Source organism: Chiloscyllium punctatum, chromosome 14, assembly GCF_047496795.1.
Source record: "Chiloscyllium punctatum isolate Juve2018m chromosome 14, sChiPun1.3, whole genome shotgun sequence".
Lineage (NCBI taxonomy): Eukaryota > Metazoa > Chordata > Chondrichthyes > Orectolobiformes > Hemiscylliidae > Chiloscyllium > Chiloscyllium punctatum.
Window position 1 is genome coordinate 12753708 of NC_092752.1, and position 15668 is coordinate 12769375.

Genomic DNA, 15668 nt, shown 5'->3' on the forward strand with positions numbered 1-15668 from the left:
CACTTATTGAACAGGGCTCATGCCCGAAACGTCAATTCTCCTGCTCCTTGGATGCTGCCTGACCTGCTGCGCTTTTCCAGCAACACATTTTCAGCTCACTTATTGAACAGCCAAGCAATCTGATTGGCTACTCCTGCAGTCCCAACAGTGCCAAAGCTCCGTAGTGGATGCTGTCGGAATTACAGATTGTATCCATCTTCAGCGGCTCAGTGGGATAACTTTCAACTCCAAGTCAGAAGCTTAGATGCTTCAATTTGGAACAGTAAGTGCATACAGTCAGTTCTTCTCTCATTCAACAATTGCCTTCTTGTGCAACTCCACATTATAGAAAAATCAGGTTTTAGGAACAGCACTTAAAGTGTTGACGCTGTAATTGCACTAAACGCTCGCACTTTAGAAACAGCGTCCCCGATTTGTGAATCGCTTTACAGCAAATTTGCATTCACAAAATGCAATGTAATGTAGGTCATCTCTCCAGTCAACACAGAAGGACTGACATCTTTTTGATGAGATGTTAAAATCAGTCCCCATCAGCACTCTCAATCCAAAGCAGAAGACAACATCTCCATGGAGACCTGGCCAACATTAATTCTACACAAACATCACTGAAACGATTTGTATTACTGTTTGTTAGATCTTGCTGTGTAAAAGTTGACAGCCACAACATTCAGTTGGCTGGAAGATTCTGAGCTTGTTAAAGGCACTAACTCAAAAGAAGTTCTTGCTTTATCTTCAACAAGTAGGTACTAGTTACAGTTAAGAATGTGGTGCTGGAACATCGATTCTCCTGCTCCTCAGATGCTGCCTGACCTGCTGGGCTTTTCCAGCACCACACTCTCGACTCTGATCTCCAGCAATGCAGTCCTCACTTTCTTCTAGTTACAGTTAAGATTTCTTTTCACTAAGTAGAATGGAATGATTATGTGGGAGTCACAAATCATAAGACATCAGCTGGTAGAAGTCCCTTGAGAATCTTACACAACTGGCCTGAACAATAATAACGTGAGAAGTTCTTATCATTAAATAAATGCTGTATCTCCCTCTCTTTTCCAGTGGCTCTCACAGTTCCATAGCATCGGTAGGATCTGAGTAAGCTTCTCAATCATATTCTATTGAAATAAATTACATCAATCAAAACTATGCAACTTGTCCAAATTTGCACTATTTGAGTATGCCTGACCTTTTTAATGGTTGTTGCTACTGCAAATTATGCTTTTTTTAGATTTTGATTTTGAGTTGATTTACTATTGTCACATGTACTGAGATATGGTGAAATGTATTGTTTTGCATGTTAACCAGACAAATCATACAATAGCGTAATCGAACAGAATGCAGAATATAATGTTACAGCTATAGAGAAGGTGCAGAGAAAGATCAACTCTAATACATGAGAGGTCTGTTCATAAATCTGATAACAGTGGATAAGGAGCTGTTCTTGAATCTGTTGGTATGTGTTTCCAAACTTTTGTATCTTCTGCCCGATGGGACTCTTGCTCCAAAAAGTTCAATTCTAAAGATATATACAGAACTAGTTCAGATTCCCGATGTATAAAGTTGTCCTGCCATCAGTATGGTCATGAAATAAAAAGAAATAATGCCTCCATGTTCTTTTAACAAAACGTAACCATAGCTTCTGTTAAAATCATGTTTGCCAAAATGGTGTACAAAATAAATAAAATGCAGATGTTTGTTTAGGAGCTTGATCTAAATGGGATACAAAGTGGCACAGGGCCATGCATTGGAACTTGGCAAGTTGAAGAATTTGCTTCAAAACTGGTTCGATGGGTCAAATGGCCTCATTCTATATCGCAATGTCAACAATTCTAAATGATTTTCCAGAGCACAAAATGACTTAGTCCTTGATTCCAGTCCATTGGTTAAGTTGAGGTTCGTGTTTTATGAGGTCACATGACTTCAGACTTGCTGCTTCCAGACATAAAACGAAGAAGAAGATCAGGGGCAGGCTGTGGTGGGCTGTGCACTGTGTGTCAACTCTTAGATGACATTGGTTAGAGCGACATGAAGTCACAAGGCAACGTGGTTGCAATGATTACAAAATAAATTACAAAGCAGGGTGGTTTTGGTACTGGTACTGTGTGGCACACAATTTCCCAGGAGAAATAAAACAGTAACAAACCAACAATAGTTTAAAATAAACACACTGGTGATACTGGAGCTCCATTTTGAGTTATGCAAGATACTTTGGACTCTTGTGTACCATTTGCATGTTTTACTGTTCTTTTCCCTTCTGAGAAGGATTTATGCACCCAGTGTCACTATCATGAACTCCTGAACTTGGAAACGGAGTAGTTAAACATCAAACGCACATCCAAAGAGCAGGTTCTGAAATCGCTCTGTGTTTAAAAGCTCATTAAGGGGCATTGGTCTCAGGAGGTAACACTGGAACAGACAATGACAAACCACTCCATTTTCTATACTCTCTGAATTCAATGGAAATCTGAACTGAGAGTCATAGTCATAGACTCATATAGCATAGAAACAGACGCATCGATCCAACCAATTCACGTTAATCATGTTCCCAAACTAAACTAGTCCCATCTGCCTGTATTTGGCCCATGTCCCTCCAAACCTTTCCTATTCATGTACTCTTTTAAATGTTGTGACTGTACCTGCATCCATCAATCCATAAGGCAGTTCATTCCACACATTAACCACTCTCTGTGTAAAATGTTGCCTCTCACAAACTTTTAAAATCTTTCTCCTCTCACCTTAAATGTATGTCCTCTAGTTTTGAACTCTCCCATCCTAGGGAAAAGGCCCTTTCCACTCTGCTTATCTCCACTCCTCATGATTTTATAAACCTCGATAAAGTCACCCCTCAAGCTCCTACGCTCCAGTGAAAACATCCCAGTCTATTTTTATATCTCAGCCCCTCCATTCCTAGCAACATCCTGGTAAATCTTTTCTGAACCCTCTCCAGTTTAATAATATTCTTCTTAGAACTGCACTCAGTACTGTAGAAGATGCCTCACCAATGTCCTGTCCAACCTCAACACACCATCCGTAGACTGTCGAATTACTATAATCTTGTGTTACCTATTCCCCTACTATTCTTTTCTATTAGACTGTTTTCCTATTAAATGGATCAGACTAGATGAAACTGATGATAAATGCAATGTACTCACACTTATTCAAAGTAAGCTTAACATCAACATTCTGAATTTCAATCCCAAAGTTCATATCCTGAGGTTACTTTGTGTCTTCCAAACAGACCTCTCTCTGCAGTTTTGAGTTTCTGGGCAGCTCTCCGCGACCTCAAAATAGAGAAACCTGAACCAGGTGTAGGGATTTGCATTGAATCCCAAATACTAAGGTCCAACCTGGCATTCATTAGACTGCTTTGGACAAACCTGGAATCAGATGTGTTGCCTTTTCAGCTATACAGGGTCAAATTTGATTTGGGGCGGGGATGGGAGGAGATGTGACTCCAACACAATTGCCGCAGAGAATTTGAAACTTATTTTAATTCCCAGTGTGTTAGTTGGTTAACACCCAGAAGACAGGGAGCTGAGATTATAGGATCTTATATTTAGTTTGGACAAACTTAACTAGTTGAATGACATAACGGTCCATCCCGGGCTTCAATTATTTACTCTCTACATTAATGACTTGAAGAAGGGAGGAGAGTGTAATGTATCCAAATTTGCTGACGATATAAAAATAGGTGGGAGGGTATGTTGTGAACATAAAGAATCTGGAAGGGGATGTCGGTTGGTTGAGTGAGTGGGCAAAATCTTGCCAGATGGAGTGTAATGTAGGAATTGTGAGGTCATTTACTTTGGTGGGAAGGATCCGAAGCCAGACTATCATTTAAACAGAGAGAGACCCCATAAAGGTCCAGCACAGAGGGATCAGGGTGCTCTTGTGCATGAAACACAAAATGTTAGCATGCAGGCACAGCAAGTAATTAAAAAGGCGAACAAAATTTTGGCCTTTTTTGCTATAGTTTAAAAAGACCAGTCTTTTTCAAGCTGTGCAGGGTGTTTATATGGCAGCACCGGGAGTACTGTGTACAGTTTTGGCCCCTGTATTTAAAAAAAGGATTTACTGGTATTGGATGTAGTGCCAAAGAGATTCACTAGAATCATCGAATTCCTTCAGTGTGGAAGGAGACCATTCGGCCAATTAAGTCCACACTGATCCTCCAAAAAGCACCTCACTCTACTCTACCCCCATAACCCTGCATTTGCCATGGCTAACCCACCTAGCCTGCACATCCCTGGACAATTTAGCATGGCCTATCCACTTAACTTGGACTGTGGGAGGAAACTGGAGCACCTGCCGGAAAACCTACACAGACACAGGGAGAATATGCAAACTCTACACAGACAGTTGCCCAAGGCTGGAATCAAACCCAGGTGTCTGACACTGTGAGGCATCAGTGCTAACCACTGAGCCACTGTGCCACTCTAAGGCTGATCCCTAGGATAAAGGGCTTGACTTATCAAGAATGGCTAAACATGTTTGACCTTGATTCATTAGAGTTTAGTAGAACAAAGTGTGATCTTATTGAAAATGCAAGATTCTGAGGGAGTTTGACAGGGTCGATGTTGAGGAAATCTTTCCACAGTGGGGTCATGTGGAACTTGGGAACATAGTTACAGATCACAGGGACACTCATTTAAATCAGCGATGCAAAGAAATGCCCTCTGAGGAGGGAGTTAGATTTTTAAAACATTGAAGAGTTGAGGCCTGATCTGATAGAATGCTGGGTAGGCTTGTGCAGATGGATGTGATATTCCTGCTCCTAATACTCACGCGTAAATATTTCTCATTGCCACACAAAATTACTCCATTTGTTTTTAAAGTTTCTCCATTTTCGATCTATTATGGTATGAAAAGAAATCAGTTCAAGGAAACACCCATCAGCCTCCTGCCCAAAACAGCAACTGTCCAACATGACAACAGCTATATTTGAGAAATATAGCTGCTCCCACGCTATTTATAATTGCCAAGCTTTCCATCGTATTAAAAAGTCCTGGCCTAGTTCATGGTTGTTTTTTTATTTGATCGATGGCCATTCCATAGGTGAGGTTTTTGGAAGGATGTACAAGTCTCTTTAACCCTGCTACTCATAACACTGGTGGTTCATCTAGCATTGCCAAGTGTATCTGTGAAACCTCTGATAGGTTCTGACACATGGGTTCCTACGTTGAGGGCTACCAGTCTGCTCCATCTGTGCAATTTTTTGGCCTTTTATTTCCTGGCTTATTTTCTTTTAATGCACTCAGGAATTTCCTGGCTCCTATTCCCCTTTGAACATTAATCCTATCCCATATGAATCATCCTGTCCACTCATCATCCAATTACTCTCTCAAAGTTCATCAGCTTTGTTCACCTCACGTGCCTTCAGTACACACAATTCCTCTCATAGCGCAGCAGTTGAAAGGTCTTCATCTCTGCCACTCCCGAAGCAGTTTTTGTTTCCATTCTGCAAGGCTCTGGCTTGTTTCTCTTTCTCACGGGTTACAATAGAGTTTTCAGTGTTTATTTCTGATTGTTTCAGTTATAGCTCTGCTAATATTCGCGGCCTAAGTATTGTCTCTCATCCCAAGTGGAGGCCCCATCTCTCAAAGCTGTGAAGTGGGGCTTAACCCTCTGACTCAATGGCCAGAGTGTGAACATGAAGGAAAGACTGGCATGCAAAGGTTAAAATAATATGTCAAGATCTAAACCAAACCCATCTGCCACTTAGCAATATGTTCCAGCTCACAATATCCAGCTGCACCAAAGCATTACTAAAGCGTTACGAATCAGCGTAATGTTATAACTGCTATTTGATTGATAATGATATTGCTTGACTTGAGGCATGTTTCTACTTTGCTGCTGTTGTGTGTTAGGCAGACAGAAGCAAGATGGAACTGGAAACAACAGCAACAGCAAAGACAGATGAGCTATGAATCAAAACCTGGTGGTTTCTGTGGATACAGAAGATGTGCAGAAATCGCATTAGGTTAAGAGTTGTCAGAAGTTGTTTTTCTTTTCCCCAATGCTTCAACAATAAAGTGACAAACAGTAGGCAACAACATGGAGTGGGAGAAAGTTCCATAGAATTTTTTTTTATATTCATGCAGCATCACTGGCTGGGCCAGCATTTCTTGCTCGTCTGAAAACTACCGCTTGAACTGAGTGACTTACTGGGACCATTTCAGAAGACAGATTAGAGTCAGTCACATCGGTGTGGGTCTGGAGTCACATGTGGGCCAGGTCAGGTAGGAACAACAGATTTCCTTCCCTAAAGTTAGCCTTTTGAGTCTGACATGATCTTTCGTCAGAGCTGTCCCCCAAAGGTTTCCCCAATTGTTAGCACAGATTCGTGATGATTAAAGAATGGAGAATGTTTTCAGTTTAGTTGGTGATGCTGCTGTCAGGATATGGAAGGGGTAGTGGGGGCATGTTCAACATCACTATACAGGTCGTTTGGTAGAGGAGTCGCTCAGCAGAAGTGTTCCCAGGATGGAGGGGTTACCCATGAAGAGAGATTGGGAAAATTGAGCCTGAGTCCTCTACAGTTTCAAAGAATGAGAGATGATTTCATTGAAACTTAAAACAATACTTAAAGGCATAGAATGGGGTGGATGCAGATAAGATGTTTCCCCAGTTGGGGAAATCTAGAACCAGGGGCATAATTATAAACAAAGGGGATGATTTTCCTCGGAGAGTTGGGAATCTTTGGAATTCTCGACCACAGAGGGCTGGAGTAGCTCAGTCTTTGAGTATGTTTAAAGTTAAGATGTATTAGTTCTGGTTACCAATGGCATGTCAGAGTCATGGGGATGGAATGGGGGTGAAGGGTTCAATCAGCCACAATTGCATTGAAGTGCAGGGTAGGCTCGATGGACTGAATGGCCTATTCCTATTCCTGTATTCCTATTGACTGGCTCTTGTTAGTGTTGAGGGGTGATAAACTGATTGCCTTCACACTGAGTGGTAGATTTATCTTCTTCTCCAAACAGGGACCTGACCTCAAAGAATTGGAGGCAGGAGTGCAGGAGGAGAGCGCTGATTTTCTGTGGTGCTATCTTCCAGCATGTATGCCGTAATGGTCACAGAGAATCAACAAATCCACCCTTGAAGATCAACCCAAGGTAACTGATCATTGCCGGACTTGTAAACTGAATGGTAACCGTTCACCAAGGGGTGACGTTGTCACCATCAGCAGGAATCTCTTAACTCCCATCCAGCAGTTCCTTGTCTAGAATGAGGGAGGGATACTGCCTGAGTGGTCCCGAAAGCTAAGCGCTTCAGTGTGAGCTGAAACCCATTTTTCATTAACCGAAGCCTTGAAAAGTCAGGAATTGCGAGGCAACGATATTTTCGCAGTGCCTGACACTTGAAAACAAATTCATGTGGTGTTCTTTGGGCAGAGTGGTTTCTGGCAAAACTGTAAAAATAAAGTGCCAGGGTACAGCAGTGATCACATCACTCAGCGTACTCCTTTGATGAGTCACAAATGTGAATGCACAGCTGCCAGGCTAAAACCCAGCTGTCACAACTCCATTAGACAGGACAGGCGACCACAGTCTCTTGTGCCCAATCAATTGTGTCTTTCACCAGTGGGAATTGGGTATCGTGTGAACTGCCACATAGAACTACCCAGTGTAGCAGAGAATAGCAACAAAATGTTGCCTTCCTTCATTATCTGTTTAAAACAGCATTTTCATATTGTCGTCCTGATCAGGAATTTCCCCAGAATGAGCCAGCATACTATGGCAAGGAAAGCAGTGTGCATTTTGGAAATGGGTGCGAGTTATTCAAACGGCCTACTCCATTAATGTTAAATGATCTAATGCTGAAGGAGACATGCCTCTCTCTAAGCAATTCTAGCTTAAGTAATTCCAGGGCCCTTGTGCACCTTTCTGATTGAAAACTAATCTTTGATCTTGGCTCTGCACATACTTTATGGGTGGAACTTATGGCTGCCTGATCTGCCATGCATCATGGTTCAAAAAATGGAGAAGTACAGACAGAATGAGAACATCCGAATCACAACCTGAGAATTTTGCACCTTTCCCCAGAAGTCTTAAATGGCCATTGAATGGTGACTACCTTATTTCAATGCATCTCACTAAAGGCCCAACTCACCTTATTTATACGACTATTCCAATTCCCGTTTCGTTCCCCAAGAAACTGGATGGTGCAAATTCCCAACAAATAAACCGGAGCAATTAGCTGGAAGCTGCAGCTCACCAAAACCTCATCCCAGTCAGCATCCCGACTGCTTCTTCACGACAACACCCCTGCATGCTCCTTGGCTGGCATCCTTCATCCCCCCCCCATGTCAGCACTGGCAACCCACCAGCCTGACCACGTCGCCATGCCAGCTCTCCGGCCAACTCTCACACCACGTCAGTCCATCAACCCTTTAGGGACACCAAGCACTTGTATATTTCTTCCTGAACACTTTGGGAACACACAGTCATCTCATACACCTGCACAGGAACCATCTCATGGCTCTCAGCCCGCTTTCTCAGTAATCACTGTCAGCCCGTGTGTGGCTCTCCCTGCTTTCTTAACACAGACGGGTTTTCTATGCTCAGTCACAGGCTGCCAGCTTGTATTACTTTGTTAACTCAGAGGGCAGGGAGGGTTGGCAGTTTCAGAGGGTGAGAGGCATTAAGTGGAGCCATGTAATAGTGAGAGGTGCAATCTATGGTCTTGGTGAGTGGGGGGTGCAGTACCAGAATTAGAGTGAGTGATGGCCCTATAAGCGGGAGGTCGGACTGAGAAGATGGTGACAGCTATTCTTGTGGAGCACAGAAGGTCACTGACTTTTTTCTGCTTCCCTTGGGATACAGCACCAACCTGGGTTCCAATCTGTTCTCAGGCTGGTGGGGTCTGGTAGGGTGGCTGTCTGTGGGGGTCCACAGGGTAAAGGACTCCCCTCCTTTCCTCATCTCGTTCACTATCACCTCCAGGTCCCTGTCTGTGATGCAGGGAGTGAGCTCTCCTTTCCTCTGGGCCTGGTGCTGAGTGTAGGGGATTGAGCAGCACGGTGGGAGGGGCAGTTCCTGGCTTGCAGCATCTGGAGTGGTGTGCGTGGCTGGGATTCCAATACAGTGTCGGTGGATTCAACACTGAGCGCTCCCGGCAGCGATATCTGCTTCCACTCATGGGCCACAAAATTCCCTGAAAAAGCCACCCAGGAGCGCAGTTACATTACCGCTGAGGTGTAAGGTGGAGGATTGTGTGTGAAAAGTCACTCTGAGCCAAGGAGAACCATGAATGTCACTCGGCAGAACACTTCAAGTGGAATTGGGTGTTTTCTGCCTCAACCTTTCATTTGAAGCCATGTATTCTATTAGTTGCAAGAAGCTGACAGAGTATTATGAAGGTAAAATGTAACATCACTGCACCTGTTTGTTAGGGCTATAAACAGGAGCAGAAAGATCCAAACTTTATTAGAGTAAAACAGTTTGATCAACTGATGACAAGAAGCCCTTGCCTTGAACAAAGATGTACTTTATTGTGTGATGGTGCTCAGATGTATTGGTATGATAGACATTATGTGGAGTGGCCAGTGTTGCACTAGGGTGGACAAAGTTTAAAATCACACTACACCAGGTTATAGTCCAACAGGTTTATTTGGACGCACTAGCTCTCGGAGCGCTGCTCCTTCATCAGGTAGCTGTGGAGCAGGACCATAAAACACAGAATTTATAGCAAAAGATTACAGTGCCATGTTGAATATATCATTTCAGTTGCACAACACTGTAATCTTTTACGATAAATTCTGTGTCTTATGGTCCTGCTTCACAACCACCTGATGAAGGAGCAGCGCTCCAAAAGCTAGTGCTTCCAAATAAACCTGTTGGACTATAACCTGGCATTGTATGATAGACGTTGTGACAGAGACTGGGGAAGACCTCAATATTTAGTCTGACTCCCTCAAGATCTCAAGCTGTTCCTCCCACCCTAGGGTCCATGTGGCATCATTACATTGGATGGGTGCTTAATGAACTCAATATTAACTCTTTGATTGCCATAGACCCTTAAACAACAGAAACAACCAGATATTCTGCTTGGTTTAGGGATAGGTATTGACCAGGACACCAGGGATAAAAGCCCTCTCCTCTCCGACTGGTGCTGTGGTTTGTTTCATAGCTACCAAAGAGGGGCGTACAATTAGCATCTCGTGCTAAGGGGAACACCCCTGTCAGTGCTGCACTGGTGGAATGGCCTGAATTGTGAACTCAAATTCCTGCAGTGAAATTTGAACTTCGACCTTCTAATGTGGAAGTAAGGCTGTTAAACCTGAGCCTTTTTATATATTCTTTCACAGGATGTGGGTGTCGCTGGTTGGGTCAACATTTATTGCCCATCCATAGACACCTTGAGATGGTGATAGTGCGCTGCCTTCTTGAACCGCTGCAGTCCATTTAGGGTGGGCCGAGAGGGAGTTCCGGATTTTGCCCCAGTGACAGGGCAGGAATGGCAGGTTCTAACACGATGGTGAGCGGCTTGGAGGGGAACTTGCAGGTGGTGGTGTTCCCATGTATCTGCTGTGCTTGTCCTCCTAAATGATTGTAATTGTGCGTTTGGAAGGTGCTGTCTAAGGATTTGTCTGAATTTCTACAGTGTATCTTGTAGCCAGTACACACTACTGCTACTGAGCATCAATGGTGGAGGGAGTGGATGTTTGTGGATGTGGTACCAATCATGTGGGCTGCTTTATCCTGAATTGTTAGAGACAAAAACACTACAAGTGCTGGAATCCAAAGTAGACAAGCAGGAGGTTGGAGGAACACAGCAAGCCAGGCAGCGTCAGGAGAAGTCAACATTTCAGGTATAACCCTTCTTCAGGAATCTATCCTGAATAATGTCAAGCTTCCTGAGCTTTGTTGGAGCTGCATTCGGCAGGGAGTATACCATCACACTCCTGACTTCTGCCTTGTAAATGTTGGACAGGCATTGAGCAGTCAGGAGGTGAGTTAATCGCGACAGGATTCCAAGCCTATGACCTGCTCTGGCAACCGCAGTACTCATATAAATAGTACCAACTCAGTTTCTGATGGTTCAGAACATAGCTGATCTCTCTTGATGGAAGAACACTCGTTTTGTACCCCTCCCCACTCCCTTGATGATCAAATCAACCCTTCAATTCCTGCCCAGTGGATTCAGTTAAGATTAACATCTGCCATGTTTAAATACTTCTTTCTCTTGACCAGGCCCCAGTGAAGTAAAAACCAATGTACCGTTACTGCAGTAGTTTCCTGGGCAGCACATTGAGTCTCTATGACATCGTTTCTTCCTTCTCCTGCAGGATACACAGGATGGGTAGCCTTGATGGTGTGAATGATGACAGTACCCACTGGGTCCACACTCTTTATCATTGCTGCATGCCTGATTCTGAAACACACAAAACAGAAACACAACCTATAAGCCTTTTTATAAAGCAGTGGGTTAGTATGAGACAATCATTCAGATTGAGGGAAGGCCATTAGGGTGGGGAATGGGGAAGGGATGATCATGTAAAACCTACTCAGCAGTTGTGCCCTGAAGGGAAAGGTATCAGGTTTTAATGTGCTTTTGGTTGCAAATACTGGCTGTACTCGGTGAGCTACCTCACATTATCGAGTGCCTCTGAAAGCTAGCTTTGTCTGAAGTCATTTTCACACAGATATCCTCTTCTTATCTCAGTCACAGCATCATGCACCTTAAACAATGTCCCCTTGCTTCACAGTAACCATTGGGAGACTTTGCTCACTGCTCACTGCTAGGTGTGACAGAGCACAGAGGAAAGGGAGATGATTAACATGGCAGCAGTATAAGCTGTGGTTGACCATTACAAATACCAGGTAGCTTATTTGTACAACACAGTTAAAGATAATTCACCCACATTGAGACAATCATTGAACAACAATATGTACAGGATGTGCCAGAAACTCAGTCCTCAAGTGTTCTGTATAATGAACAAATAATTATGGGTTCCCTTACTATCTTTTATATTAAAACCACATATGACTGAATAAACTTCCTGTCAACTTTATAATAAAATCTTCAGTACAGATATAAACATGCATTATTGAGTCCTGGTTATCAGAGATTGCTCTGTAGCACTGTTACTGGTGGGATAGTGTAATTACAATGTGATAATTTCACACAAAAGGAATTGGCATTGAGATAGCATCACTGAAAAGCACAGCACAACCCAAAGAGATTTATAGAAATGAAGTACTTTTTAAAATGTTGTTACTTCTATAACGAGTTTTGAGAAGATTTGCAACTCAGGTTGAGGTTCTGGGTGTAGATTTGCTCACTGAGCTGGAAGGTTCATTTTCAGACATTTCATCACCATACTAGGTGACATCTTCAGTGAGCCTTCAGACAAAGCATTGCTGATGATTCCTGCTTTCTATTTATATGTTTGGGTTTCTTGGGGTTGGTGATGTCATTTCTTGTGGTGATGCAATTTTCGATGGTGATGTCATTTCCACCAACAGCTGCTGGCCAATCAGAGGCTGGCAATTCATGTGCTCAGCAGCACCACAGGAGAGAGACTGTGGTAACTGCAGGAAAAAAACATTTGATGAAGTTCCAGGATCATGAAGAGTCTGGTTAACTAATAGTTGGGATTGGGGTGGAGAGGATTCATGAAGTGGAATTCAGGGCGGAGAGGGAGGACAGTGGGTTCAGTAGCAAGGGCAGGCTTGTTGGATATCGGCTCTGCCCCATTTCCCAGTGGAGCACGGATTACCTTTGATCAAGAGTTCACCTGGCATCAGGGCAGGCAGGTCAACCATGGGTCTTCCCAACCAGAAACTTAATTCCAGTGGAATCACCATAATGACCGACTTCAGAGAAACCGGCACCCTCCCAAATTAAATGCCTTTCATGTCTCTACATTTGCCACCTCCAAGATCAGAACATTCCATTAGTGCATTCTGGTCTAAATGTTCCCAATTTGTAAAATCCCTAAGAAAAAATTAACACTATGCGTCTCTCCACTTCATGGAAGATTGACCAGTTATTTTTTAAAAATATCCCTTGCCACTCTTTGGGTACTTTCAGAAAGTGTTGAAATGTTTACAATATACAGTAATGACTTAGAGGAAAGAAGCAAATACACTGTAGCCAAATTTGCAGATATCATAAAAATAGGTGGAAAGGTAAGTTGCAAAGAGGGACACAAACAGTTTACAGAGATATTATTAGGTTAAGAAACTGGGCAAGAAGTTGGCAAATGGAGTTTAATGTGGAAAAATGTGAGGTTTGTTCATTTTAGAAGACAGAACAAAATTACAGAGTATTATTTAAATTGAGAAAAGCTGCAGAAAACTGTGACTTTGGTGGTACTTGTGCAGAAAACACAGAAAGCTAGCACACAAGTACAGCAGGGAATCAGGAAGGCTAATGGAATATTGGCTCTTATTTCCAGGGGGTTGGAGTATGAGAGTAGGGAAGTCTTACTGCAACTGTACAAGGTGCTGGTAAGACTACATCTGGAGTTTTGTGAGCAGTCTTAGTCCTGTGAAGGAAAGATATCATTTAATTGTAGGCAGTTCAGAGAAGGTTCACAAAGATGATCACTGGTATGGGGGAGTTGCCTTGTGAGCGAAGGTCAAACAGGTTGGGACTCTACTCACTGGAGTTTACAAAAATTAGAGGTGATCTCATGGAAGCATTTAGAATTCTTGAAGGATTTGACGGGGAAACATTCGGGGGGGCATTTCCCCTCATGGAAGAGCCGAAGACCAGAGGGCATAGTCTCAGAATAAAAAGGCGCCGATTTAAGGCTGAGATGAGGAGGGATTTCTTCTCTTGGGGGATTGTGAGTGGCTGGAACTCCTTACCACAGAGAGCAGTGGGGGCAGAGTCCTTGTGTAGTTTTAAGGCTGAGATAGATAGATTCTTGATCAGTCAGAGAATTGAGGGTTATGGAGGAAAGGTAGGAAAGTGGACTTGAGGACTGTCAGTTTAGCCATAATCCTATTGAAGGATCAAGAGGCAGAACAGTCTATTCCTGTACCTATTTCTTACTATCTTCTTTTCATCCTCATAGTTTTACACATCCCATTATTGCACTTCTGAAAGTTCCTGCAAATTATTTTATTCATTATTTTGTTATTTTTAATCATAAGATTTTTGATGTAATGGTCAGTGTAAGCCTAAGGCACTTCTTTTCGTTGTGCTTGTTCAAGGGATGTGGGCATTGCTGGCAAAGGCAGTATTCATTGCCCATCCCTAATTGCCCTTCTGCTATGCTACTTCCTTGAGCTGTCACCATACACAATGGGAGTTTCAGGATTTTGCACCAGCCACACTGAAAGAACGAAGCTATATTTCCAAGTCAGGATGGTGAGTGGTTTGATGGGGAACTTGCAGCCAGTGGTGATCCCATGTATCTGCTGTGCTTGTTCAACTAGCTGGTAGATCTCAGGGTTTCCAAGGTCGCTGTTGAAATAGCCTTGGTGATTTGCTGTAGTGCATCTTCTAGATGGTTAACACTGCTGCCACTATGCTCCATTGGTAGAGGGACTGATTGATTATGGTTACAGATTGGGATTACAGTCAAGTAGACTCCTGGATGGTGGTGAGTTTCCTGAATATTTTGGAGCTCAACTTATCCAGGCAAGTGAATCTAACAATGAAACAAATATCAAAATATACATCAGATTGAGGGGCACTGGATGACTCTAAACCCTTGGTTTAATTTGTTTTAATTTTTTAAAAACATTGATCAGATCTATTTTATAATCTTTCTATTAAAATGTTATGATAGCAGACAGAATGGGAGCTGGATGGCTTAATTGGGAAGATCATGGCGGATCTTATTGATGATTCAGCTCCACTTACCTGCCTGCTCACCATAACCCATAATTCCTTTTTGGTTCAAAAATCTACCTTTTTGTTTTTAAGGCAATCAACAAGGAAGCCTCAGCTGCTTCACTGGGCAGGGAATTCCATAGATTGACAACCCTCTGGGTGAAGATGTTCCACCGTAACTCCACCCTGAATGTTCTCCCCCTTATTTTGAGGCTATGCCCTCTGGTACTAGTTTCATCCACCAGTGCAAACAACCTCCCATCTTTTATCTTATCTATTCCCTTCATAATTTGATATGTTTCTACAATATATCCCCCTCATTCTTCTGAATTCCAATGAGTATAGTCCCAGTCTAGATTAGATTAGATTACATTACAGTGAGGAAACAGGCCCTTTGGCCCAACAAGTCCACACCGACCCGCCGAAGCGCAACCCACCCATTCCCCTACATTTACCCCTTACCTAATACTACGGGCAATTTAGCATGGCCAATTCACCTGACCTGCACATCTTTGGACTGTGGGAGGAAACCGTCTACTCAATCTCTCCTCAATAAGCCTTAACTCCGGAATCAACCTGGTGAACCCCCTCTGCACCCCCTCCAGTGCCAGTACACCCTTTCTCAAGTAAGGAGATCAAAACTGTATATGGTACTCCAGATGTGGCCTCTCCAGCACCCTATACAACATAACCTCCCTGATGTTAAGTTCCACTCCTTCAGCAACAAGTGACAACATACCATTTGCTGTCTTAATTACCTGCTGCACCTGCAAATCGACTTTTTGGGATTCATTCTGAGGGCAATGTGATGTCCAAAATTGTGAGGAGGGAGCTCAATGACAGAGGATATCCAAAGATTTTCAGTCGCAATATCCATGAGT

At 43.1% G+C, this 15668-nt stretch overlaps 1 protein-coding gene across 1 annotated transcript in view; it reads right to left on the minus strand.

Moving 5' to 3' along the window:
- The window catches only part of dkk2 (dickkopf WNT signaling pathway inhibitor 2), a 46639-nt gene that overhangs the window by 10748 nt on the left and 20223 nt on the right, over positions 1 to 15668 (minus strand). Inside the window, exon 2 of the mRNA XM_072583904.1 lies at positions 11217 to 11370. Coding sequence (XP_072440005.1) covers positions 11217 to 11370 — 154 coding nt within the window. The remainder of the gene's footprint in view (positions 1 to 11216; positions 11371 to 15668) is intronic.